Genomic DNA, 25,497 nt, shown 5'->3' with positions numbered 1-25,497 from the left:
AAAAAAGTGGGGAAGACTTTAGGAGAAAGGAATAGTGAGGGTGCCTCCAGCTTCAGGGCCAAGTGCTACCTGTTGAATAGGGGGAGACTGTGTAATACCAGGGGACGGAAGGCTGAACTCCTGGATGAAATCAAACCCGGTTAGACAGAGGGCATGGCTGCTCATAAAAGGACTCCTAGAAAACAGACACGGTTCCCACTCGGCCTTGCTTTTGACTTGCCCTAGCCCTCCAGCCTTTGAAGCCTGGGGCCCCAGCCCACCCTCCAAGCCCCCAACCCTACCCCTGTGAGACTGGGACCCCACTTGTTGATATGACTGGCCACCCCGCCCATAATTTGGGGACCATCCAGTGAGGTCTTCAAAATGGAAACCTTGTACCTGGGATTGGGCATGAAAACATTTTAAGGAGAAAGTAGGAGAATGTTTATATTAAAAGTCATCTTATATATGTCCACCTCATGGACTCTCACAAGGGCCCTGTGGTGACTGTTAGCACTCTTTGCTGTTTACATGAGAGAGGGAACTGAAGCTCAGAGAGAGCACAGAGTACTTTGTCCTTGGTCCCCCGGCCAGGAGTGGCTGTGGTCTGTTTGGCCCTAACAGGCTAACACTGGCTCCGCTCTTGCATTGAGACTGAAAAGGTGCAGTCTTTACCCTCAACAGCTTACCGTGCAGTTGAAAGAGTCAGCTAAAAAGTACAAGAAGATCGCTAAGAGGGCCGGGCAGTAGAGGGGGAAACAAGTGACAGGCAGACAGAAAATGTTAGCAGTGGAGATTCAAGCTGGGACAGCCACTGTGAGCTGTCACAAAGCTCCACAGATGGAATGGGCTCCGAGGACATCAATGAGGGGGCGGGACAGAGACAAGACCCCTCCTGCTGCAAAGGGTCACTAAAGTGCTGAGGAGAGATGCAGAAATGGGAGGGTGTGTGTCAATGTCTGTCAAACATACACAAAGGGTGAGAGACTAGACAGTCCCCCCATATACCTGGTGTTTAACTTAAAAAAAATTGAGGTGAAATTTGCATGACATAAAACTAACAGTTTCAAAGTGCGTAATTCAGTGCCATCTAGTAGATTCACAGTGTTACACAGCCACCACCTCGCTCTAATTCCAAAACGTTTTCATCACTCCAGAACACCCTGTACCCATTTGCACAGTTGCTCCCCACTCCCCCTTCCCCACCCACTGGCCACCACCAGTCTGCTTTCTGTGTGTATGGGTTTGCCTTTTGTGGGCATTTCATATTAAAGGAGCCATGCAGTACATAGTCTTTCGTGTCTGGCCTCTGTCACTCAGTTCTCACTCCCCCATGTTGCATCCTGTATCAGGACTTTGCTCCTTTCTGTGGCTGCATAGTATCCCGTTGCATGGACAGACCACAACTTGTTTATCCATTCCCCCGTTGATGGACTCTGGGGTTGTTTCCACCTTGTGGCTGTCGTGAATAGTGCTTCTGTGAAAATGTGTGTGTGTGTTCTTTGGGGGTATATTCCTTGGAGTAGAATTGTGAGCTCACATGGTAATTCTTTGGTTAACTCGTAGGGGAACCCCCAAACTATTTTCCCCAGCAGCTGCCCCATTTTACATTCTCACCAGAGGTGCACTAGGGTTCCGTGTCTCCACATTCTCCCCCTAGAACTTACTCTTTGACTTGAGGATCGCCCCTTCCCAGTTTTACACACTGGACTACATACAGAAGGTGATGCCTCTTTCCCAAAACAGGCCAGTAAGCCCACCCTCTTGGGCCAGGGGCCTGCCTGCTTCTAGTGTTTGCCGTTCATGTCTCTCACTGGTTCCGCCTGCATTCAGCCGCGTGTCCTCTGAGGACTGACCCCTGAGAAGTTGGATGGCTCTGCTGAGGTCATCCTGAGTGGCGGGACCCAGGGCAGCTGCAGTTCCCTGTGCCGTGTGCCCCCCTTCCCAGCTCCAGGCCTGCTGCTGGTTTCCGTGCTGAGCTGTCCTCCCTCTCATGGACCCTCTGTGTGCCACCTCTGGCCTCCTGGAGTCAGTCTGGGCGCCCCGACATAACAGGGGACTTGGAGTCCTGCTTGGGTGGAGTATGCGTTTGCTGGGGCTGCCATAATGAAGTCGCACAGACTGGGTGGCTTCAAGAGAAATGTATTTCCTCCCAGTTCTGGAGGCTGGAAGCTCACAATCAGGGTATCGGGGCTGCTTTCTTCAGAGGCGTCTCTCCCGGGTTTGTAGGTGGCCGTCTTCTCCCTGTGTCCTCATGGTTGTCCTCTGTACATGCCTGTGACCTGTTCTTCCCTCCTTATAAAGACACCAGTCATACTGGCCTCAGATCCACCCTAAAAGACTCATTTTTTACCTGAATCACCTCTTCAGAATACCCTGTCTTCAAGCTCAGTCACATTCTGAGATGTCCTGGGAGATAGATTCCAACACATGAGTGTGGGGGGAACACAGGTGAGCCCAGAACAGGTGGGAAGAGCAACAAGGGTGCGAACGGCGAGGGAGGCAGAGAGGCTGGGGGGCTGGGGGCTGGCCGCCTTGTGGTTCTTCTGGGCTCCTGTTTGGTTTCAGAGTGGCTCTCTTTCAGGCAAAAACAGAGCAGGTGGAGGAGGGGAGAGTAATGGGAACAGCGAAGAGGGCACTGGGGCTTTGGGGAGGCAGGGAAGCAGTGTCCATGATCAATAATTTATTCCTGGATGCCATGCCGGAGGGCGTTGTCATGGCAGCAGGCGCCGGTGGTGGCCTGACAGTCCCCTCGCAGAGCTGCCTCTCACTCGGCCCCACTCTCCCTCCCTCCCTTCCCTCCCCGCCTTGCAGCTCAGGAGCCCTTTTGTGGAGTGGAGCCTGTGCCTGCCTGGGAGGACACCTCTCTGCCTGCATTCAGTGGGGGGCCTCCGGGCTCACAGGAGCTGTGGCAGCTCCTTCCCCATCCCTGTGTGGCCCCCGCAGATGACCAGGGCCGGCAGATAACCAGGGCCGTAGTCTGACTCCTGGAAAGACCCTGCAGGGTCATCTCGCTGGCTTTCCATGTGCCAGGCCCTTGCCTTAGCTCAAGCGCTCAGAGTGCCTCTAAGTGTCTCAACTTCTTGTAGCAAGTTGAATGCATTGCCTTCTAACCACACTCACTGTGCCAGGCTCCTCTGTCCTCCAACAGACCTACTCAAGCAGGGCGGCTAGACGGGGCTCCGCCTGTGTCTACCTCCACCTCCCTGGGAGGCATTGTTGACACAGCCCATTGTTGGCTACAGCAGTTGGCCCTTCATTCCCTGGCGTTGGTGGGCAGGACTATGCCAGGAGCACGCAGCTAACCAGCAAGGCTGTCTTGCCAGCCATTCCAGAGCCCAAAGGGGCTGCATAGTAGGTGCTCAGTAAATATTGGTTGTGGTATGAATATAAGAGGGGCCTGAAAGAGGCCTCAGACAGTGAGTCAGGATCAGGCCCTTTAGCCATGCAGGTTCTCTCCTGGTCTTTCCCAGAGGCTGGGCCTGAGGTCCAACAGCTGCACTGAATCTCCAGGATTCAATGAATCTCCATTGAATTTTTAAGGTTATTTTTCATATGCATTACAATTCACTGCTCCCCTGATTCACTGGCTGTCACAACTAATAAGGGATCTGGGTCTGTAATAACCATTTAAGACTTAATGTTATTAGTCTCGTAATTGCTGCTAAGGGTCTCGTCTGTTCTCTGAATTTGTAAGTCCTCATGCACAAAGATTAGGAAAACATACCCCTAAGCTGGAGGCCACCACGGAGGTTGGGTGCTTGGAGTCAGCCTCGGCTGCCTGGCTGATGCGGTGAGTTCCCTGATAAAGCCTTGAGCTAGGGATACAGATATGACCAGGGAACACCTGTGAGCCCCCTTGGGAAGCTGGGAAGGAAAGTGGGGGGGCGCTCTGCAGGGAAGTGTGGCCTGGGTTGCCCTCATGACTGGCAAGTGCTGGCGGAGAGAAGAGCCTTATCTCCGGGGGAAGGACAGCTCCTTTCCCAGCCCTTCCCCAGCGCCCAGCCTCACAGCCCTGCTGGCCCAGAAGAGACAGCAGTGAGGTCCTAACCAGATGGTCCCGTGCTGCGGGCGGAGATGAGAGTTGACGGGAAAACCAGCGGTATTCACAGTGTTCTCTGGCTTTCTCTCTCAAAATGTCCTTTGCTCCCTACAGGGGATCTTTTCCACACATGGCTTTCTTGAGTCCTCACGGGAAAACGTTCATTGTGGGTTCGATGGCTTTGCTGTGGTGAAGGGCCAGGGCATGTGGCTGATCGCCGCTGGTGTGTGGGCCAATGCGCCTGCCCCACCTCTTCTCTTCTGCCCGGAGAGGCCTCAGCTCTGCCACCTGTGAGCCCTGCCGGTCCGGGTGGCCCCGCCACTCACCTGTGTCCTGCCAGAAGTCACCGCAGAAAGTCCACTCCGTGCTTTGTCTTTTCCTTTTTTGTGGTAAACTGCACATCACACAATGTGCCATTTTAACCCTTTTAAAGTGTGCAGGTCAGTGGCATTCACAGTGCGGGACATCGTCGCCACTGTCTGGTTCCAGAGCACTCTCACTGTGCCAGGGGAAGCCCCCTATCCAACTGAGCAGTCGCCCCCATCCGCCCTCCCCCGGCCCCTGGCCACCACTCATCCGTTCTCTCTACCAGCTTGCCTACTCCAGACACTTCATAGAAATGGAGTCATGCAGTATTTGGTCTTTTGTGTCTGGCTTTCTTTCATAATGTTTTCCAGCTTTTATCCACGTTGTCGCATGTATCAGCACTTCCTTCTGATGGCTGGGTCGTATTCCTCATCTGTATAAACCTCATTCCATTTACCCGTTTACCTCTAGATGGATGTTTGGGTGGTTTCTTGTGTATCGTGCTGTGTGAGCATGTGTATTTAAGTTTTTGTTCCAATACCTGTTTTCAATTCTTTTGGGCATATACCTAGGAGTGGAATTGCTGGGTCATATGGTAATTCAGCCTTTGACTCATGGCGGAACCGACAGACTTCACCCACGTCGTTACATACGTGCCAGTCTCTGTCTTTTTTTGCAAGAGAAGACAGCCTGCTCTCTCTGTCCACTTGAGGCTGTGACCTATGGCAGCTACTTTTAGACAGGCACAGTGACACTGTGGTCAAGGCACAGTGACACGGGTAGACCCAACAAAGGACTTTAATGGTTAATGCAGTGATTTCTGATTGTCTTTAATGGTATTACCAGAACTTACACAGCCACACGTGTGCTTTCCTCCACAGCTGCTCCGTTTAGGGGCTGCATGTTTGTTTCTGTAATGGAGCCGGTGCTCAGAACCTTGTTTCACCCTCCCTTGGAATAGTCCTCAGAGATCTTCCCTGGATAATCATTCTTTGCTTTCGACACAAAACAGTATTCCCAGCTGCCTCACCCACCCTCTTCCCCATTCTTAGCCCTATCTTTCAACTTCAGAAACAAATCAAGTCTACCCTCATAGGAAAAAGTTTGCCACTGTAGGGGCCCATCAAAAGAATATGTTGGAAGCTTTGAAAGCAGTTCCAAAGATAAGCTTCTGACATGTTCTAAGCACGGGCAGGCACATTGTCAGAATATATAGCCTCCCGAGGCTGTCTTGGAGATGGCACTCATTTAAATGTATAAATTCTGCTGTGTTTATTTAAAAGGTCAGAAGGCTTTATAGGCATACAATAAAAAGGTGATGTGCATGGATACTGAATTATGTATATGACCAGGAAATCAAAGAAAGATATGCATTTTAGGAATTTTAAGGAGATGAGCTCCAAAATATAATCCAGGAGTTTGGTGGGATGGTTAACACAAAATACTATTATTGAATGATGGCTGGGGAGGAGGGGGGTCACTGTGGAGCCCAAAGGCTTAGAACAAGCATCCCCATCTTTGTATAAGAGTTTGTAGGAATATTAGGTTATTCTAGCCATCAGTCTGGCTACGCAGTGGACCACGTAGAGAACATTACGTTTCAGTCATTCTCCATCTTTGGGGGCAGCAGGAGAAGGGAGGCTGGTGAGAAGTAGAGGAGAACGGTGAGTTAAGTTTACATTTTGAAAACAGCATGTCTCTTGCTATAGCTTGGATAACCCAGGGCTTTCCCTTCAAAGTTCGGTATTTTAACCAGCTTTGGAGTCTGGCAACGTGGCTCTGGGCAAAGCCCATAGGCCATTGTTCTGGGTGTATTTAACCTACTGGGTATTGGTATTTTTCCTCCTCATTCAAAAGGCTGAAGTGAGCGGTGAAGGGTGTGGAACTACAGTCCAGAGAGTGGCCTGCAGGGAAGGTGATGTGTTCGAGAGTGTAGTCTGGTTCTTAGGAGATTTTGGAGGCAGGCCGGAGGCTGGTGATGCTATGCCCATTTCACAACCAGGCCCAAGAAGTGAATGACAAGGTCGGTGGAACTTTAGAGCCACGGATAGATCCCCCTCCACTCCGTCACCACAGCGACCTAGTCCAAGGTTTGAAGAACACTGCCCTCTGCAGAAAGAGCACTTTTGAAAACTATTTCATGTTTTTGTCTCATTTATTTGGGGTCAGATATTGGTGGATTTGATAGCAAAGCAGAGATGAGGACTATAGTGATTAAAAATTTTTTATTACAGTAAATATATATTGATATATATATCATAAAATTTGCTATTTCCGTTTTAACTGAACAATTCAGTGGCATTACATGTATTCACAATGCTATGCGACCATCCCTCCTATTTTCAAAACTTTTTCATCACCCCAGTTAGAAACCTGTAACCATTAAGCAACAACTCCCTGTTCCCTCCTTTCTCCAGCCCCTGGCAACCTCTGATTTACTTTCTGTCTCTCTGAATTTGACTACCCTCGGTACCTCATGTAAGTGGAATCATACAGTATTTATCCCTTTGTGTCTGGCTTATTTCACTTAGAATGTTTTCAGGAGTCATTGATACTGGAACATGTACCAGAACTTTGTTCCTTTTTATGGCTGAATAATATTCTATTTTATGGATATATTACAGTGTGTCTATTCATCCATCTGTCGATGGACCCTTGGGTTGTTTTCATCTTTTAGTTATTGTGCTATAGTGCTGTAAAGAACACTGGTCTCTTAAGTATCTGTTTAAACAGTGGTCTATACCTCTCTTGGGTACGTACCTAGGAGCGGGATTGCTGGATCATGTGGCAAGTCTATGTTTAACTTTTTGAGGCACTGCCAAACTGCCTCCCACAATAGCTGTGCCATTTGGTATTCCCACCAGCAGCGCAGGAGGATCGTCGTTTTCTCCACAACTTCCCCAACACTTGCTACTTTTCATTTTGCTGATTATAACCATTCTATTTTACTGATCTGTAACCATTATGGTATTGATTGGCATTCTCCCGATGTTAGTGATATTGAGCATCTTTTCATTTACTTCTTGGCCATTTGTAAATATTCTTTGAAAAAAAATGTCTCTTCAAATCCTTTGCCCATTTTTAAAGTAGGTTGTTTGTGTTCTTGTTGTTGAGTTTTAGGAATTGTTTGTGTATTTTGGATATTAAACACTTACCAGATGTATGATTAGCAAATATTTTCTCCCATTCTGTAGGTTGTCTTTTCACTTTCTTGATAATGTCCTCTGACGCACAGAAGTTTTAAATTTTGAAGAATTACAATGTATCTACTTTTTCTTTTGTTGCTTGTGCTTTTGGTGTCACATCAGAGAACCTATTGCCAAACCCACGGTCATGAAGATTTAGTTTTCTTCTAAGAGTTGTATAGTTTTAGCTCTTATATTTAGGCTCTTGATTGATCCATTTTGAGTTAATTTTTCTATGGTGTGAGTTAGGGGTCTAACTTCAACCTTTTCCATGTGTGAAGTGCAGTTGTCCCAGGACCATTTGCTGAAAAAACTGTTCTTTCCCCATTGAGTGGATTTGGCACTCTTGTCAAAAATCAATTGGCCATAGATGTATGAGTTCGATTTTGGACTGTCAGTTCAATCCCCTGAATATGTCGGTCCTTATGCCAGTACCATACCATTTTGACTACTATAGTTTTGTAGTGAGCTTTTAAACTGGGAAATGTGAGTCTCCAAGTTGTTCTTCATGTACAGGATTATTTTGTCTATTCAAGGCCTCTTCCAATTCCATATACCATTGAATATAATCATTCTTGAACATATCTTTCTATGGATATAAGTACTGATTTTTCTTGGGAGAACCCTCAGGTGCTGCTGGACCACAAGAGAGTACACATTGTCAGTTTTCCAAATTTATTCTTCTGCCTGAAGTATGTTAAGAGTTCCAGTTGTGCCCCATCTTTATCAACATTTGGTAATGACCATTCTTTTATAAAATTTTAGCCTTTCTGGTAGATTGTCCCCCCCCCACCTCCCTCCATGATGAGTCGTACATGACTGTGTTCTTCAAGTGCAGTATAAGCACCCACACCTTCATTCAGGTGCTATTTCTCTTAGCTCGAGGCCTTGGAGAGTGCTGCTTGTCCCCTGCCCCACCAGCGGCAGCCCGGGGCTTGCTCAGCTTCAGAGGCTGGAGAGCTGGCTGGTGGGCAGACAGAATAAGCTGTATCTTTACAGGGCAAAAACTCAGGCTACAGGAGGGAACCTTGGGATTTGGAGTTGCATATAGGGTTGCTAAAGACAAATTGGTAACTGGACCCTGTCCTGGCTACATGAATGGCCACATGAATTCCAGTGTGGATGAGGCCTTTGGAGCTGTGCCCAGTCCCTGAGAGAGGTCACTTCTTCGGTAACCATCAAGAATGAAGATGCTAGCAGAGCTGTCCCATTTGATCTTGGACATTTGCTCCCAGAAATGATTTCTTCAGACACAGAGCCTGAGTCCAGAGAGGGCAGATGGCTTTTCCCAGCCCGCCAGGCCACTAGGGCTGGAGACTCCCAAACCTGTACCTTGTACCTGCTGAATTCTACAGGCCCCAAGGCAGTGAATGTTTTTTTCATTTTCAGCTTGCTGGGTAGCAAAACTCAAGTCGTGTAGTTCAATAAACATTTATGGCAGGCCCCTGTGTACCAATGAACCAGGCTCCTTGGGAGCTGCAAAAAAACAGGCTGAAGTCCCTGACTATAAGCTATTCATTGTTCACTAGGGGAGGAAATACTCACACACATCATTTCAATGAAAAGAGGATGTGAAGGATATCCGTACTGTACTTTGGAAGCCAGAGGCAGGAATGTTCACATCTGGCCAAAGGGTTGGACTGGCTTCAAGAAGGTAGCATTGACAGAGGACCTTAGAGGGTAAGCAGGATTTTATGGAACAGAGATGGGTGAGGGAATTCTAGGCAAAGAAACAGAAAAAGCAGAGGTGGAGGTGGGCTGTCCCAGGCATTTGGAGCAAAGCAGGTGTAGTCAGATGACTGGATGCTGACGAGGAGTTCCCTAGATGTCAGCCTGGGGACGTGGCTTTTCTTCTGCTGCGACAGAGAGCCTCTGCAGGGTTTGCATGTGGAGGGCCCATTCAGTGTTGCGTCTGGCTGGAGAGCATCATGACAACACAAGGAGACCGTAGGACTGCTCCACCCCCCACCCCCGTCTTTCTGCTTCTGCACACAAACGCACGCACAGAGGCAGAGACGCGGTACATACACGGAGGTGGACGTACATACCCACAAACATACATACAGGAACCAGGACAAACGTGAAACTAAGAGATACGCATGTCAGAATACATACACGTATATATGAACTTAACACAAACATCTACACATGCAAAATGATACCAACCTGCAAACCCGAGGAGACACATTCAATCCCACACACACTAGCACACCTGCAGACACGTTCAGGCAGATACGCACACATATTGAGCCACACTAATAATGTAAGTCACACAGACAAATCAGACACTCCGAGCAGACCTACATATATGCCCATCAAGCCAGGCAGGTAGCCAGGCACACACAGACATTTGCATACACTCAGACACTTTCATGTACACACACATCCGAGCAGTGTGCTCACGCTCACCAGGATATACACCTGGGAACTGAGACCCCTCCCCGGGACGCACAGGTAGGAGCCTTCACACACTCACAGATGCACAGTCACACATAGGCATGACCTTGGACAGACCCACGCAGCAGTCGCGCCACCACAGCGGCAGACACAGCCCCGGGCGGCCCCGACTCAGGCCATTCTACTCTGGGGGCTCCACGCAGGCTCACCCCCAACACCTCGCTTCTTGACAGCAGCTCCCACTGCCGTGTGATCCTGGGGTCTCAGCACTGGACAGGCCCTTAGCCCACCTCCCACTTAGTGTTGGGGTTTATCTAGCAACTCTGACAGGGGTCTCTCAGTTTCTGCATAAATACTTCAGACAAAAGACTTCATGACAGCAAGCTTCCTGTTGTTATAGAATTCACTTTCCATTCTGGGGAGTTGAGGATTGTGTACCCAGAGGTGAGACCAGAGCCTCCTCAGCAGTCAACAGTTAACAAATGCCTTTTGAGGGCCTCACCTGTTCCCTCCATCCTGTGGGGGCCTCTTGGCCACACTCCGGCAAGGTCACAGTCCCCCAGATCACTTTGGTGCTGGTCTGCTCTGTGAGGAAGTGTGGGTGAGCTGGGCTTGGCAGACCAGTCTGCTTAGGAGAGGGCGGTGGGTGGCAGGGGAGGGATCCTGCAGGCCATGGGGGCAGGACGCTGGCCGCCCCACTAGGACAGGATGGAGCTGGATGGAGCTCTCCCCCAGGCATGCCAGCTGCTGTCAGCAGCCATTCTGTGCTGGTGTGGGCTGTCCTCTGCAAACGTGACCCACATTCAGGCAGGCTGCCCCAGCACCACTCCGCCCCCTACTACGTTCCCCCCTCTGGCTGCTGGGCCCTCCCACCCCCTGATCTCCACTGGGGGGGGTCTCCTGTTCAAAAGGGATCTGTGATACAGGTGGCTCTGAAGGATTGGCCAGTATGGCTGCCTCTTGAGGAGAAAAGCCCAGGGAACTCCAGATAAGTTGAGTGAGGCACAGCGAGGCTAAGTAACTTGTCCAAGGTAACACAGCCAGCAAAGGGCAGAGCCAGATTTTGCACCCAGGTCATCTGGCTCCAGAACCTTCTTTCCACACTCTACTGCCTATCGAGCCATGGACATGTCACAGTTTATCGTATCCTGAGGGGTGGCTGTTCAGGTGGTTTCTAATTTTTTACCATTATAAACAATATTCTGGTGAGCATTTGTGTAACTAACATGTTCTAATTATCCTTTATTACTTAAGATCTACTCCCAGTAATGGAATTTATGCAACAAAGAGCATAAACGTTTTCAAGACTTTTAAATGTATTTCCACACTTTCTTCAGAAAGATGCTATCAAGGTACACTGTTGCCCGCAGGGGGGAGGGCTGGCCTCACACTTCAAGAGAAAGCTTGGCCTTTGTAGGCCAGACAGAGCAGGGCAGTGGTTAGAAAAATTTTCGTGAGGGGCCTGGGGATATTTTGCCTGGAGAAGACTTAGTGTGGGCTGGAGGGTGAGGGCCACAGCCATGGCTATAATCAAACGTGATGGGCCGTCAAGTAGAAGCGAGGCCTGTCTGGAGGCCCTGGAGCAGAGGCCGCCCAGGGAGCTGAGGTCAGAGTCGCAGAGCGCTGTTCTCCTGTGTGGGGCCAGCACATGGCCTGGGATGGGCCGGGTGTGTGTTGAGTAAATGTTACATGGCCACTGCCACCAGGGCTCGGGTTCATGAAAGGCATGTGTCTGGGGTAGGGCCCACACCACCCACACCATACTGCGCTCCCCACCAAACATTACGTCTCCCAGTCTTAACTGGGGGGTCTGCTCCTCCTTCCACCCTGCCTTGGGGAGCCTGGCCCGGCCTGGTACTTCTCTCCGTCTGTCCCTTCAGAGTTCGAGCAGCACAGCCCGGCTGTGTCATGGGCCGCACAACTCCTGCATTATGCATGAGGGGGACCCAGCGGTGAGCGAGTGAGCAAGCCGGGGTGGGGGTGGGGGTGAGCGGTTATTAATAAACCAGTGTATTGTGTGCAGTTCCATTCACGGTGCTCTCAGAGGACGCGGTGGGCTTGAGGTCATAAAACCCTGTTTATGCCTCGGAGCTGGGGAGGTGGCGAGTGGGAGGCGGCGAGGAGCGGGGACGCCGGGAATTATTTCGATTCCACCCAGGACAGGGCTGCTGTGTTTGCTGTGAGGCCAGCGTCCAAGGCGAAGGCCTAGCTGGGGTTTCGCTTAGGCCTACATCTGCCTGCTGGGATGACCTGGGGTCTAAGAAACACCTAGTTCTCCGTCCCCAGCGGTCCCCATGAAGGGAAACTGAGAAGGCCCTGGATGAACAGACCGCAGATCCTTCAGGAGAGGTAGGACAGTCAGCTCTGCCCTGCCCCTTGGCCTCCTGCCCCTCCACACCTCCCCTTCCAGGTGAGATCCTCTGCGTTGGCCTTCGAAGGGTCCCACCTGGCCTGGGTTCAGATTGCACCTGGCTAATGCCAGAGCTGTGTTTGTGCACAGGTCTGAGGGAATCCTCCTAGCCAGGGAGAGGACCAAGCTTGGTCTTGGGATCTGGAATGTGAAGGAAGCAGGCAGGCTTGAAGGGGGAGAGAAGTCACTAGGATGAATGAGCTGCACTTTAAGATGAAGAGAGGCCAGGGACAAGGCTCCCAAGCCCTGGGAGGTGTGGGCAGGGGGCTTTGGGCTCAGGAGTGAGGGGCGTCTGGGAAGGTGGGACGCTGAAGAGCGCTTTGGCAGAGGGAGAATTCGGGGCTGTGTCTGATGGCAAAGCCTGCGGTAACTCTGACTTGGCCCTCTGTGTTAGCCCCCCTGAGCGCCTCCCTTTCTCTCCTTCAGCCCTGCCCTCTGGGCTCCATCACCCCAACGAGCCCTCTCCCTCCAGCCGAGCCTGTCCAGCCCAGTCTTGGTGTCTCTGGACCTCAGGCCAGGACTGCAGAAGCTGCTGGCTGAGAAGAGGTGAGAACAGGGTGTTTTGCTCTCAGCTGCCTTCCAGGGATGGAGAGCAGGTTTTGGTTCTGGGTGTCTTGGTTCCCTTTCATCTAATGCTGAACAAGGTGGAAGCCAGGGTGCAGGCAGGCCTGGGTCACCTCGCTTCTTCAGGAGCTGATGGTGCTTCCTTTGACCTTTGTAAGAGCTCTGGCGCAGAGCTACGCTGAATTAGGAAACCCTTTCAGCTCAGGACAGCTCTGTCTAAGGAGACATGTGCTGGTTTGGTTGAGTTGGGAGGCAGAAGGAGTCTGGTGGTGGGACAGTCTGTCCCGCCCTCCTCGTGAGTGCAGGGCTCCTGTGGCAGGGGTTTGGACCCAGTGACTTTAAATTTTTGTTTGGACTTTGCTTAACCCAGAAAGGTTTGATGCTGAATTAGAGCCAAACAGGGCTGATTGGAGGAACATTGCACCCCTGGCTCAAACCAATAGGGGACAGCCTCCCCAAAGGCAGGCTAGACATCCCCCTAGAAGTCCCCCTAGCTCTGGGAGTTGGAACTGTGCAGGCTGTCCCCGCACCCTGTGCACAGAGCAAACAGCACAGGTGTCCTTGAGCACCGTGCTTCCCTGGCATGGCGCGCCCTGGCCCTGGCCTCAGCGCAGTGGGGTGGGAGGAGGTTCTGCAGAGAATTGCAGCTCCTCCTTGGGCTTTCCACTCCTGCAGATGACCTGGACACTTGCTTCCCTTCCCCCTCCCACAGTCTAAGGAAGCCGTGACTATTTTTAGAAGCATCTGCCTGCTCCTGGGCACTGTTCTGTGATCTGTGAGCCAGGTGGGGCGCTCTGCTGAGAGAGGGTGTTGAGAAGGTGGAACTGCTGGAGGTGGAGAGTGGTGGCTCTGATCAACCCAGCCATAGTCAGCACAGCTGGGCACCTGCCTGGCCTGCAGGAGTGACCCAGCAGCCTCCACCAAGCTCCTCAGGGCTTCCTACTGGCTGCTCTGTCGTCAGCTGCTGTGGGAAGTTCCTGGAAGTTCCAGGAACAGAGACAAGGGACTGTTTTCACAGAGGCAGGCAGGCTGAGTCATGCTGTGGGTACCCCGCATTCTGAGGCCAACATGCCAACGGTGTACCAGGAGGTAAACAAGATGGCCTTCCCCACTGATGGCAAAGCCATCAGCAACCACAACATCGGTGACTGTGCGCTGAGCACTTACTCCAGGACCAACACTGCTCCCAGTACTTGACATGTGTTGCCTCATGGCAGCCTCCCCAACAACCTCTGGTCTCGTCCGTTTGGAACGGAGGAAGCAGAGACCCAGAGAAGTTAAGCATGTGGCTGGTGTCCCACTGGCGGTGACCGAGCCAGGTGTCCCTCCCGGCCCAAGTCCCTGACCTCTTGACCTTTGGTGCTGCCATGCCTCCTGGGCGAAGGCAGCAGCGGGCGTTGTTTTGGTCGCCACAGGACTGAAGTGAGACGCGTGGGAAGATTTCCCGGTGGTGAGAGGGGCCATGTGGAACATTCTTCCTTAGGGATCTCTGAGAAGCATCTGGCGCTGCAGAAGGAGGTCTTTCTGCAGGCCAGACTCGAGGGATTCTTTTCCAGCGGCCCGTCCAGGAAAGATGCTGGTAACTCGGGACGTGACCGGCCAGCAGCTTCTGGGCACACCTGGTGCCCAGCTGGCACTGGGGATCTGGGAGAAGGCTGGGAAGGCTGAGAATTCTCCAGGCGGACTGAGGAAGCCACGAGAGGGAAGGCACCCCCAAGCTCTGGGGCAGCCTGGGCGTCAGGGGGCTTTTCATTGCCACCGTCCAGTCAGACGTTCCTTGTCCCCTGAGAAACAAGTCCTTGGCTCTGTGGGGACCTCCGTTCCTGGGCCTCCCCCACAGGACGCAGGCACCTACAGCTCATGCGCGCACAGGGATGGCTGCCCGGGGCTCTCCAAGCTGAGGTGGGGTCGGCAAGCCAGCCGGGTCAGGGTGGGGCTCTGCTGGGCAGCCAGCTGCGAGGCTGTCACGTGGTTTCTTCCCCTCTGCCACCCGGATCGGCCGGGATCTGCGGTGGGGCAGGCTCAGGGAGGACTGCGCCGGGAGGGCATGGGGGTGCTGTCTCTCCTCCCTTCACTGGCTGCAGCAGGAGTGGGTGAGCCGGCACCCTGGGGGCAGTGTGGTGGGTGGCCAGACACGTGGGTGGTGGCACCAGGTTACCTGGGTTCCAGCCCCACTCCTGCGCCTGCTGGGTGATCTCCTGGTTTCCTTGTCTGTCAAGTGTGAAATTAATAGCACCTGCTTCTCAGGCTTGGTGAAGAAACATGAGCTAACCCGTGAAACCATTCCACACAGGCAGAGGGGAGGAGGCCCGTCTGTCTAGGGCCATGCGACCCTTTGTCTCTGCCTGCCGCCAGCTCCAGACCGTCTTATACTGTGGCTCAGGGCGGATGACCCAGCAGTCGTCTGTCTCTCCCTGCTGCCGTCCCCTGCAGCTGTAGGAGCCAGTGCCTGGCCGGGTGCCCGAGGTCCTGGCGCTCTGCTCCCTGGGCCGCCTTTGGCCTCAGTGATTTTGGGTCTCTGGAGGTGAGAGTCCTCTTCCGGGCTGTGCCAGGTTTCTGACTTCATGGGTCCCCCTGACAGCTCAGCCATTACCAGCTGCTTGGGGCCTGGGAATGGAATGGTGGCTTGATTTGCCCCCTTTCTGCCCTGTGTGGAGCCGTCCTAGGCCTGGAGAGTTCCTGCAGGTCTGACCCACCAGCCGGCAGCCGCCGCCCTGCCTCCCCCCCCACCCCCCGCCCCCGTACTGGCTCCTCAGAGTGACGCATCTGCCCAGATCCTGCTCCCCACCGTCAGCGTCCTTCGCCCCCTCCCACTCTCCTTGGCCCTGGGTGAACAGCGGCCAGTTCATACATCTCAGGATCCAGGGACACTTGGCATGCCAGAAGCAAACATCTGTTGACATTTAAAAATACTTAAAGGCCCTGCTTTTCAGTGTTTATTTCCATATGAATGCAGTACATGCTCCTTGGGGTGTATAGGAACTTCAGAGAGGCCAGAGATGGAGTCAGCCCCACACCGACAGTCCTTTTTGAAAAGGAGAGATAGCTCCCTACTTTGCTCCGGACTATAGACTAAGCAGGGTGGAAATGAGGGAGCTGGTTGGAGGAGGGTGGCACGATGCCTTCTGGCTGCCTGCCCCCCTCCCTCATCACCACCCTGTGCTTTTGATAAGCATCTGTCCCCATTCAGCCCTTCAGATAACCTGATGAGGCAGGTACCACAGTCCCCATTCTAGCTGGAGAAGCAGAAACAGAGAGGTTAAGTGCCCTGCCTAGGTCACACAGTGAGTAAGTGGCCGAGTCGGGATTTAACTGTGGGTCTGTTTGTTTCTCCCAGAATCATGCAGCCTCTAGAAGAAGGTGAGCTGAATTGGGGATGTTCATGTAGACACACCTGAATTTTGACTGTCCTGGAGCTGGGTTCCTGACTGAGCCGATCCCAGCTTCCTGTTCGGGTCCCTTCCTTCCAGCCCCACCCCCTGGCAATGGGCCTTTATGAAGGGAAGGGGGGACACCCCAGCCTTCCACCGCTCTGTCAACCTCCAGGTTGGACCAGGAATATGGGACCCTGCTGAGGCTGTCGGGGGTGGGGGGTCTCAGAAATCACACATGCCTGAGAATAGACCATGTGTGATTGGAGGTGTGATTGGAGATGCTGGAGGAGGGGGAACAAAAAATAGAATAGGGAAGCTGGAAGGGCCTGAACAACAGGATCAGAAAGTTAAGCTGCTCCTCCTCCCTGAAAACAGTCTGTGAGAACATTCTGCACAATTTGTCCAGGAGGCTTTAGGGCTGGAAACCTGTACAATCCGCAGGAGTCGTTACTCCAGTCTCCCAGCTCTGGTGTCTCTCAGGCGTCCCCCTCCCCGCACTCCCCTGCTGGGGGTTCTTTGTAGGGGAAGATGTTGTAGTGACATGGTAATAGGCCTCCGCACATACCTACCAAGAGCCAGTGGTAGGTACCAGCCACCCCGCTCCCCCATCTACAAATCCCCAACCATGGCAGGAGGTTATTAAAGTGTTCCGAAGGAGCGTTTCAAACTGACTTCCGTCAGCCTGAGGAGAGCTCTGATGGGGTCTTTGTTTGCCTGACTCTGAAATCCCGGGGCTGGTGGGAGGAGGTGAAGGAAGTGGTGGTTTGGGGGGTGGGGGGTGGGGGGGTCTGCAGGCCTCTTAGTCTCAGCATAGAATCGCTTGATAAATACACAGCCATTTGGGATGCATTGTCTTCCTTCCAGCGCCTTTAAGATCTGCCTCTCCAAAATTGCTACTAAAGCATTAGACTCTCTTAACTGGAGCTCTTAGGGTTTTATTTTTTATAACTTTTAAAAACCCTATTGGGGTATAATTTGCATTCGATAAAATGCACTCATTTTAAGGGTACAGTCAGATGAGGTTTGACACATGTATATACCCATGTAACCACCACTCCAGTCAAGATAGAGAATAGTTCGTCACCCCGGAAAATTCCTCCACCTACATGCAGTCAGCCTCCTGGCAGCCCCTGGCCCCAGGCAACACAAGCGGATTTCTGTCATCGCGGATGGGCTTTGCCTGTCCTGGATTTCCGTGTATATGCTGTACGGCCTCTTGGTGACGCCTCTAGGGTTCCATAAGCCTGAGGGGAGAATAAGAGCTCTTTGAGACCCGCACATGGATGGGTTTCCCTGCACCCTCTTCATCTCTCCCTGCGCGCTTTCGCCTGCCCTCACCTGGCCTCTGTGGACAGGGTGTACCTTGGGGCGCAGCAGGAGAGAGATCCCCCCCGCCCTCTCTCTCAGCAGTGAGGCCGGGGAAACAGGAGGGAGAGCAGATTTGAGGCAAGTCTGGCCTGTGTCTGAGGAACCCGAGATGCAGAGGATTACGTCAACCATGGAAGGGAGGGAAGCCCTGGACAGTGAGGGGCAGGGTGGTCGGCTGTCCTCTCCTGCTGCAGGCTTTGTACCACTGCTGCCACCATTCTCAGCATCCAGGTGGGTGGGAAAGCCCCCCAGGGCGCCTTTACCCCAGGTCCAAGCTCTTCTGGAGCAAAGGAGACTCCCAAGGGCAGCTCCCCATGTATTGGTCAGGCCCAGCCTGTGGGGTCAAGACAGTGAGGGGTGTGCCCCCCCTTCTCCCTGAGCAAGGAAGTGTGGGAGGGCGAGCAGCGGGAAGCCTGGCTTGGTGGCCGACTTGCAGACGGGGGCTGAGCAGTGCCACACCTCCTCCCTGAGCTCAGGTCTGCAGCTCGTCCTCTCTCTGGGCAGCAGGAAGGGCAGCAGACAAGACTGGCTCTTATATGGTGGCAGCCATCCAGGCGGCAGCCTGGTAGAGAACGACGCAGATGTGTGGCACTCTGCCTAACCTTTTTCGGGTTCTGTTGACCCATCTTTACAAGGGGGCATATTTTAAGGATATTTTAGGGGTGCTTTCAGCTCTCAGGAAAAAGGGGTACAAACTAAAGCCAAGATGTCCTTATGGTATTTTTTTCTTTTATCATCACCATCATCATTATTTCATTGCTGTAAAATACATACATCACACAATTTACCATTTTAACTATTTTCAATTGTACAGTTCCATGGCATGAAGTACATCCACACTGTTGCGCAACCATCTCCAACTTCCATCACCAGAACTTTTCATCTCCCAAACGGAAACTGTACCCACTAAACAACACCCCTCCCCACCAGCACCTGGCACCCACCATTCCACTTTGTGTCTCTATGAACTGGAGTCTTCTAGGAACCTCATGTGAGTGCAGTCATGCTGTGTTTGTGTGTCTGGCTTATTTCACTTAGCGTAATGTCCAGGTTCATCCATGTTCATCCATGTTGTAGCATGTATCAGCTACAGCTTTTACATGCTGAATAATAATTCATTGCATAGGTGTAACCACATTTTGTTTATCCAATTCATCTGTCAGTGGACATCTGCATTGTTTCTACCTTGTAGCTATTATGAATAATGCTACTATTATGAACATTTGTATACAAACATCTGTTCAAGTTCTGATGGTATATAAATGCTCAGCACCAGCCTCTCCTAGCAACTCCTGCTTAAACCACTGCTGCCCTGGGACTGTGTGCACTTCTGCTTAGCCTGCTGCCCTGGCCTCTCTAGTTCCAGTACTTGTGGCAAATGGTATGCTTCAAGTACTTCAGACACTGGGGTCTCAGGTTTCCCAGGCAATGGAATATTTAGTTCCTCTCTCTAGGAGCTCTCTTTTCAGTGTGTCTTAGTTACTCTTGGCCACTAGCAGACTTCCGAAGTTGGATTCTATTAAACATCTTCGTACGAGAATACAACAGGACATCTTTGTTTTACAAGGAAAGAAAAGAAACCAAATTTTATCAAGCATTTGCTATGTGTTAAGTACCATTCGAAGTGCTGTTACAGTGCTGCAGGCAAGCTTCGCCTCCTTTTATATGGCAGCCCTGTGAGGTAGGCACTGAACCTGAGTTTTAAGGGTAAGGAAGCTGAAGTTAACTTACCCAAGCCCACAGTGGCCAACGCTCTTTCTAGACACACCTGAATACCTGCCTGGTCCTTCACATGCAAATGAGCCATAGGAAACTCCTGGCCCTTCCTTTTCTTTCCTGATGGAAATCTAGGCCTGGAATGCCCCTTGTGATTTGAAAAGAATAACCCTTGGGGCTTCCTTGCCCTAGTTCTGGTAAAATATGGAATTATTAATTAATGAAGGTTTAGTTTGGTCTGTAGAAACGCACAGAAGTAGAGAGAATAGTGTAATGAACCCCCATGCACCCAGCACTTGGTTTCTGTGGTTATGGGCACTTGGCCCATCTTGCTTCATTGACTGCGTTCTTCTTTTTAATCTGTGGGGTCTCCCAAGTGGTGCGACAGCAGGTGGTGCTTCCTGGAAGAGGGAAGAGGACTCGGCAGATCTGGGAATGGTGAAGCTAAATATCTTCCCAGCTGGAAGAGTGTTAATTGCCTCGGGTTGGAATCCCCTCTGATGGTTCATTATTCAGCTGTTGCTGAACACCGTCCGGGAGGCAGGGGGAGGGGGCAGACCTTTTGAGAGTCCTGGCGGGGCTTGGTGGGGTGGTATGAGAGAGGCTTCCCTGTCTTCTTTCCTCCTACTGTTTAATTTTATTGGAATGCTTCTGAATGGAGAGAGAGAAGGTTATGTGAGGATAAGTGTCCCCTGAGGGGACACCACCAAGCCAAGGAAGTCCTAAAGGGCAGCAGGGACCAGTGGGGAGCAAGCCTGTGGCCTCTTCAACTAGATGTATTTGACAAGGGTTTACTTTTGTTTTTTTTTAAATCTCCCACATGCCAGCCACTGAGCTAAATGCTGGGAATTCAAGTATGACATGTTGGTATCTGCTCTCAGAAAGTTTGTGGCCCTTAAAAATAATAACTAATAGCGACTAACATTTGTGTGTGCCAGACACTGCCCAAGTACTTCAAGCACATTATCTCATTTATGCCCCCAAACAATCTGTAAGTGGGTGTAATTGTGTCCATTTTATAGACAGGGAAGCTGGGGCTTCCTGTACCCCACACAGCTAGCTGGGGTGGGGCTTCTTGCTGCCTTCTCTGTGCAGAATGAGGAAGGTAGGGAGGAGAGGACCAAGGGGCCAGAGAGGGGACAGGTGACCGTCTCTTAGGCTGCGAGAATGTGCTGACGTGAAAGCCCACCGGATGCGTTTGCTCATAGGATTGGGACAGCCAAGTGGTACATTTTTTTCTCTCAACTGTGTAGATGACGTGGGATATGTTCTTATTTCGAAGACAGGGCTGTTCTTCGGGAGGGGGGTAAGAATGAAGACTGGGACTGAGGACGAGTTCCTTCGGGAGACCGCAGACAGGGACGGAGAGAGGGGAGGCCAGGGGGTTTGTTGTTCTGTGTTTATTTGAAAGAAGAGTCAGCATCTTTCAAGGGAGAGGAGTTGTGGGAATGAAAGAGGTGGTTTGAGGGATAAGCAGGGAGCAGTTTCTGACTTGGTTTGACCTTGTCCAGGATCGGATGGCCGGGGGATCTCATGGCAGAGTGGCCCCCATCGCAGCAGCTGCTGGGGGGTACCAGCCGTGGCCTTCTGGGTGAAGCGGGCTTGGTGTGCCCATTTCTGTATGGAGGCCTGCTTCGTTTCAACATATTTTCTCAGATTGGCTCAGCTAGTGTCTCAGTAGCAGGGGGCAGAAAATGATTTATTTTAAAGAAAACCTGTGAACCTCTTTCCATTCATCTCAGGCAGTCCCTCATCCCTGCCCATGTTTAAGCCATAACCCATAGGGTAGGGAAGCCTTAGAATGCTCTGCCTGCCTGACCACGAGGCGTGGGAAACGCTGGGTGAGAGTCCCACAGGCTGGGTTCCCCTTTAAGGAACTGAGAGAAGAGGAACATGTTTATTATTAGCATTTCAATTTTTATTTTAGTTTTTGCCATTTTAATGTTTGACTTATTTTTAAAAGAAAGGCTTGGGTTTTTCCACCAGGGGATGGGGTGAGATGCCATCTGGATGAAAAGCAGGAGGATAGAAACATTTCAAGTTCCTTCCAGCTATGTGATTTGGGTTTTTTTCCTAGTCCCCACCCTGAGTTTCCGGGTAATATAAGAGCAAGATTTTGTGCAGGATCAGCTTGAAATAGAGCCCAAGAGAAAATCTTATCTTCAAAATTTGATCTTGCTAACACAGAGCAGACACAGCTCCAAGTAGATGAGGAGGCCTCTCAAGAATTAAGGACTTCCCAAACCGGCCAGGCAGAGGTGTCTCCTCTCAGAACAAGCGAGCACAGAGAGCAGCAGCCTGCCGCGGGTCCTCCGGCCTCTGGGGCCTGCAACTCACAAATGCCAGTTGCTATGGATACGGGCAACTGAGGCTCCCCCGGGGCAGGGGCGGGTTGGAGGCAGGAGGTTGTTTGTTGCCTAGTTGCGGCCCGGGGCCTGGTGTTGGTTCGTCCCCCACCACCCGGGGTGGGGTGCATGCATCCAAGTAGGCCACACCTCTGCCCAGCCCTGAGCTGTAGGTGACAGGTGGGGCACTTCTAGGTAGGAGGCCTCTGTCCATGGTGCTGGACAGTTTTCTCCTCCTTCCCTCGGAATTTGGAGCCGGCCAGAGCTCTCGCTCCTGGCTCCCCAGCCCAGGGAGCGCCACTGTGGATTGGAGGCACCACCCAGCTAAGCTTTACTGCAGGAGAGGCCTGTCCCTGAAGCTGAGGGGAAGGTATTAAAAGATAGGGGAGCACGATCCGTGCTATCAGAGAGCTCCTGGTGTGAGGGCAGAGACACAGCCCTGCCTTCCGTGAGCTGCCAGTCTGAGGGGGACAACCAGGTGTACACAAAGCACATGGGGTAGTGCCCAACCGCAGAGAAGGAAACACCCATCACTTCCTTGTTGCACACCCTCCAGCGACCTCTCTTCACACTTCCCATAAAATCAGACTCACGTCCAGGGTGTACCAGGGACCGTGCTGGCCCTTGGTGCCCCCAGCCTCTCCGTTACCACTAGGACTCTTCCCCCAAGCACCCCTGCCCCTGCCAGGCTGGGCTCTGGGCCCTTCCTCCAGGTTCCTGCTGCGTCCTGCCCTGGAGCCCTGCCCTGCTCTGGCTTGCAGCTCTTTCCCCATCGCCTCCCGGCTCCCTCACTCCTGGACCTTATTTCTTCAGGACTCAGATTTAATATCATTTCCTGGCCTCCATATGTCACCCCGGCCCTTCCTTTCTTCCCGCTTTCCCTCTTTCCCGGCTTGCCTCCCCCACCGGAAGGTCGGTCCCTCTAGGGCTGGTACAGTGTCTGGTTTACCAGAGTCTCACTGCTAAGGGCACCACCTGGCACCTGTAAGATTCTCAATGAATATTGAATGAATGAGTGACAAACTGTGGCTCGTGGTTCTCACTGAATTCCATGAGAGTGTTTACAATGTGCTTTTATGTTACTCTGCCATGGGTAAAGATAAAACTTCTCGTTTGCAATTCTAATTTGTTATTGTAAGACATTTTTCTTAAAATTGGATTTTGGATTCTTAAGACAATATCTCTCACATGGGGGTATATAGACCCCTAGAGGTTTTTAACTATGCTCATGGGTGTTTGGGGATTTTTTTTTTCCTTTTGAAGATGTCTGTATATTAACCACATTTGAGAAATCCATGTGTAGCTATTGAAAATCATGTACATAAGGGCTCGCGAGGTAAGATACATTGGAGGTGGACTCGGTAGGACTTTCTGGAAAGCAGATCCTGACCAGTAGTTGAAAGAAAGGGCCTGGTCTTAATACGTAAGACAGAAAAGCATTGGGTGATATGCTTTGAGGGCCTGGTGTGTAATGCAAAAAGGCTGTATGAGCCAAGCCTTCATGAACCATTGGGAAGTATGTCTACCTGGCTTGGATAGAACAAGGAAGGGGAAGCATTTAAGTTGGGGGCACTTCATGCTTTGAGTGACAGCTGTGCAGGGCTGGCACTGCACTCGAGCAGTGACCCATAAACTCTGCTTTCTGGCCCCCTCCCCATCACTTACATCTCACTGAGGTCGTGGTGGCATGATGGCGCCTCCAGGGAGCACTGCCCCCTCCTGTGGCCTGTGCAGCTGGGGCGTGGAGCATGTGTGGGAGTCAGCTGGCAGGTGGATGATGACCCAGCCCCCGGGAGGCTGTTCCCGGCTCAGCAGCTTACAGTCCTTTGTTTAACTGCGAAGCCACCAGGCCGGAGGCCAGCATTTCCCTGGGAAGACTGTCAGAGTCTGCCTGGGGTTGAGGGGGAGTAGGGTCGATCTCCCAGGGACTGGGTCTGTCTACCGCGTCAGTTCTCCACTGTCTGCAGCCTGGCTGGTGCCGCAGCGTGTGACTGGCGAGGCAGCTTCCAGCCTGGTCCCAGGAGACCTGAGCAGCTGGGAGGCCCTTCACAAACCACGTCATGACCCCCTTCTTGTAGGGGTGAGGTGCCTGAGGCCCAGAGAGGTCCTGAAGATCAGGGACCCCAAACTAAGTGTCCCAATGCCCAACTCAGTGCTCTTTCTGCCCCCTCCTGCTTGGGGCAGGGACCCGGAGGGGCAACGAGATATGGGCTCAGGACTCGGCACCTCTGTTTCTGCCCCTGGGTCTCCCTCAGAAGTGTTCAAGCCTGTTTTGTGACATGAAGTCAGTGCACCTCTCTGGCTGCTGGAGTGACAGCCGTGCTGCTGGACATGTGCCCAGGACGTGGCTCCCTCACCCTGTTGGGTGGTGGAAGGCACCTGACTTCAGGCAGGACTGTTTGGACTTTCAGCCCTGGGAAAGTCCGTGTGGAGTGGCCCTGACATGGAGAGGCAGCTGGGACTGAGGAAGAGGACGTCAGTCCTCCATCCGGCGAGGCCAGCTTGCATTCCCACCTCCCCCTGGTTCTTCCAAGGCCCATTATCTGGGTGGTTCTGAAAACCGTGCCCTGGGTTTTGAGGTCCCTTCCTCCTGCCCCACCGCCAGCCTGGAGGGTGGGGGAGGGTGGGGGTTAGGAAGGGGGCCAGCAGAAAGTACGGGTAAGTGAGGGGTGTTCTGTTTTCTTAATTTGGGATCTTGAGGAGTGAAGGAGTGGGTGATGTCTAAGTGTTAAGAGCTCTGGTTTTGGAGCCCAGGAGACCTAGATTTGCTCCTGGCGCCTCTGCTTGACCTTCAATAGGCAACTTAACCTTTCTGAGCCTTGTTTGAAAGGCTTCCTTTCTGAAGCCTTCCTTTCAATTTTATCTGAAAAGCACCTTGCACAAAACCTGTGGCGAGGCTTCACTGAGATGAACATGTCAGTAGGGCATTACCTGAGTGCCCACCACCTGGGAGCGTGGTGTAACTTAGCAACAACATCACCAGCTGATGGCTGACCCAGTGATGGCTGAGTGCCTGCGCTGTGCCCACCCTGTGCCAGATGTTACAGAAAATGAGAAGTTCACATGTCAGCCATTGGGCACATAGTCTGACTACAGAGAGAACTACTCATAAAAGAGAGGAAGGTGCAAAAGGTACCTATAAATCTACAATGGGGAGATTTAGACTATAAGGGTACTGGGGAGAGATCGTAGGGGAAGGAGACTATGTTACAGGCCTTTTGAGGAATATACAACACTTGATGTATATTCTGAGTAAAAATCCACTTTTAGTTTCCCTGCTCCCCCTCATAAGTGAACATGTTAGAATAACACAAGGTGGAGCGAGGGGCCAGGGGACCGCCTCTGTGCTCTGGGTGGCCATAGCCCAGGGAACGGAACCCTCCACTGGTACCCTCACCTTGGTGTCCCCAAGGAACACAAGCCACTGGGCACCTCTTTCCCAAAGACCAGAACATCTGCGTGGCTGGATGAAGGAGGAATCTTCCACCCTCTTTGCTCTCACTGGACTCTGTGCGATGCTAGAAATATTTTCAACCCACAAAAGGAGAAAGAATTGAGCAGGGCTGGTGCCAAGATATTCAGTAAATTCAAAAGACACTTTTGTTTGATGAAGAAAGGGACTGGCTGGAGCCTCCTCTTCTGATTTGACATCATAGCCTGGGGGGTTGGTCCTACCAGTCTTATCCATCCCCCGCTCTTGGTTCAAAGGTAGTTGCCTAATCAGGATTCCTTAGGAAAGCTCGGTTCTGGTCCCACATGTCAGATCCGTGGCTTAGACAAATCCTTCGGCCTCCCTGGCCTTCGCCGCTTC

At 52.0% G+C, this 25,497-nt stretch overlaps 1 protein-coding gene across 19 annotated transcripts in view; it reads left to right on the top strand.

Annotated features, from left to right (window-relative positions):
• The window catches only part of NFASC (neurofascin), a 164,118-nt gene that overhangs the window by 23,547 nt on the left and 115,074 nt on the right, over positions 1-25,497 (top strand). The window contains exon 1 of one of the 19 annotated variants that reach the window (XM_017676577.3): positions 12,063-12,258. The exons of the other annotated variants lie outside the window; for them this stretch is intronic. Coding sequence (XP_017532066.1) covers positions 12,230-12,258 — 29 coding nt within the window. The 5' untranslated portion in view covers positions 12,063-12,229. Of the gene's footprint in view, positions 1-12,062; positions 12,259-25,497 lie in introns of those variants that run through there. 19 annotated transcript variants of the gene reach the window in all.

This window comes from Manis javanica, chromosome 11, assembly GCF_040802235.1.
Source record: "Manis javanica isolate MJ-LG chromosome 11, MJ_LKY, whole genome shotgun sequence".
Taxonomy (NCBI): domain Eukaryota; kingdom Metazoa; phylum Chordata; class Mammalia; order Pholidota; family Manidae; genus Manis; species Manis javanica.
This window is presented reverse-complemented; position numbering and strand designations above follow the sequence as displayed.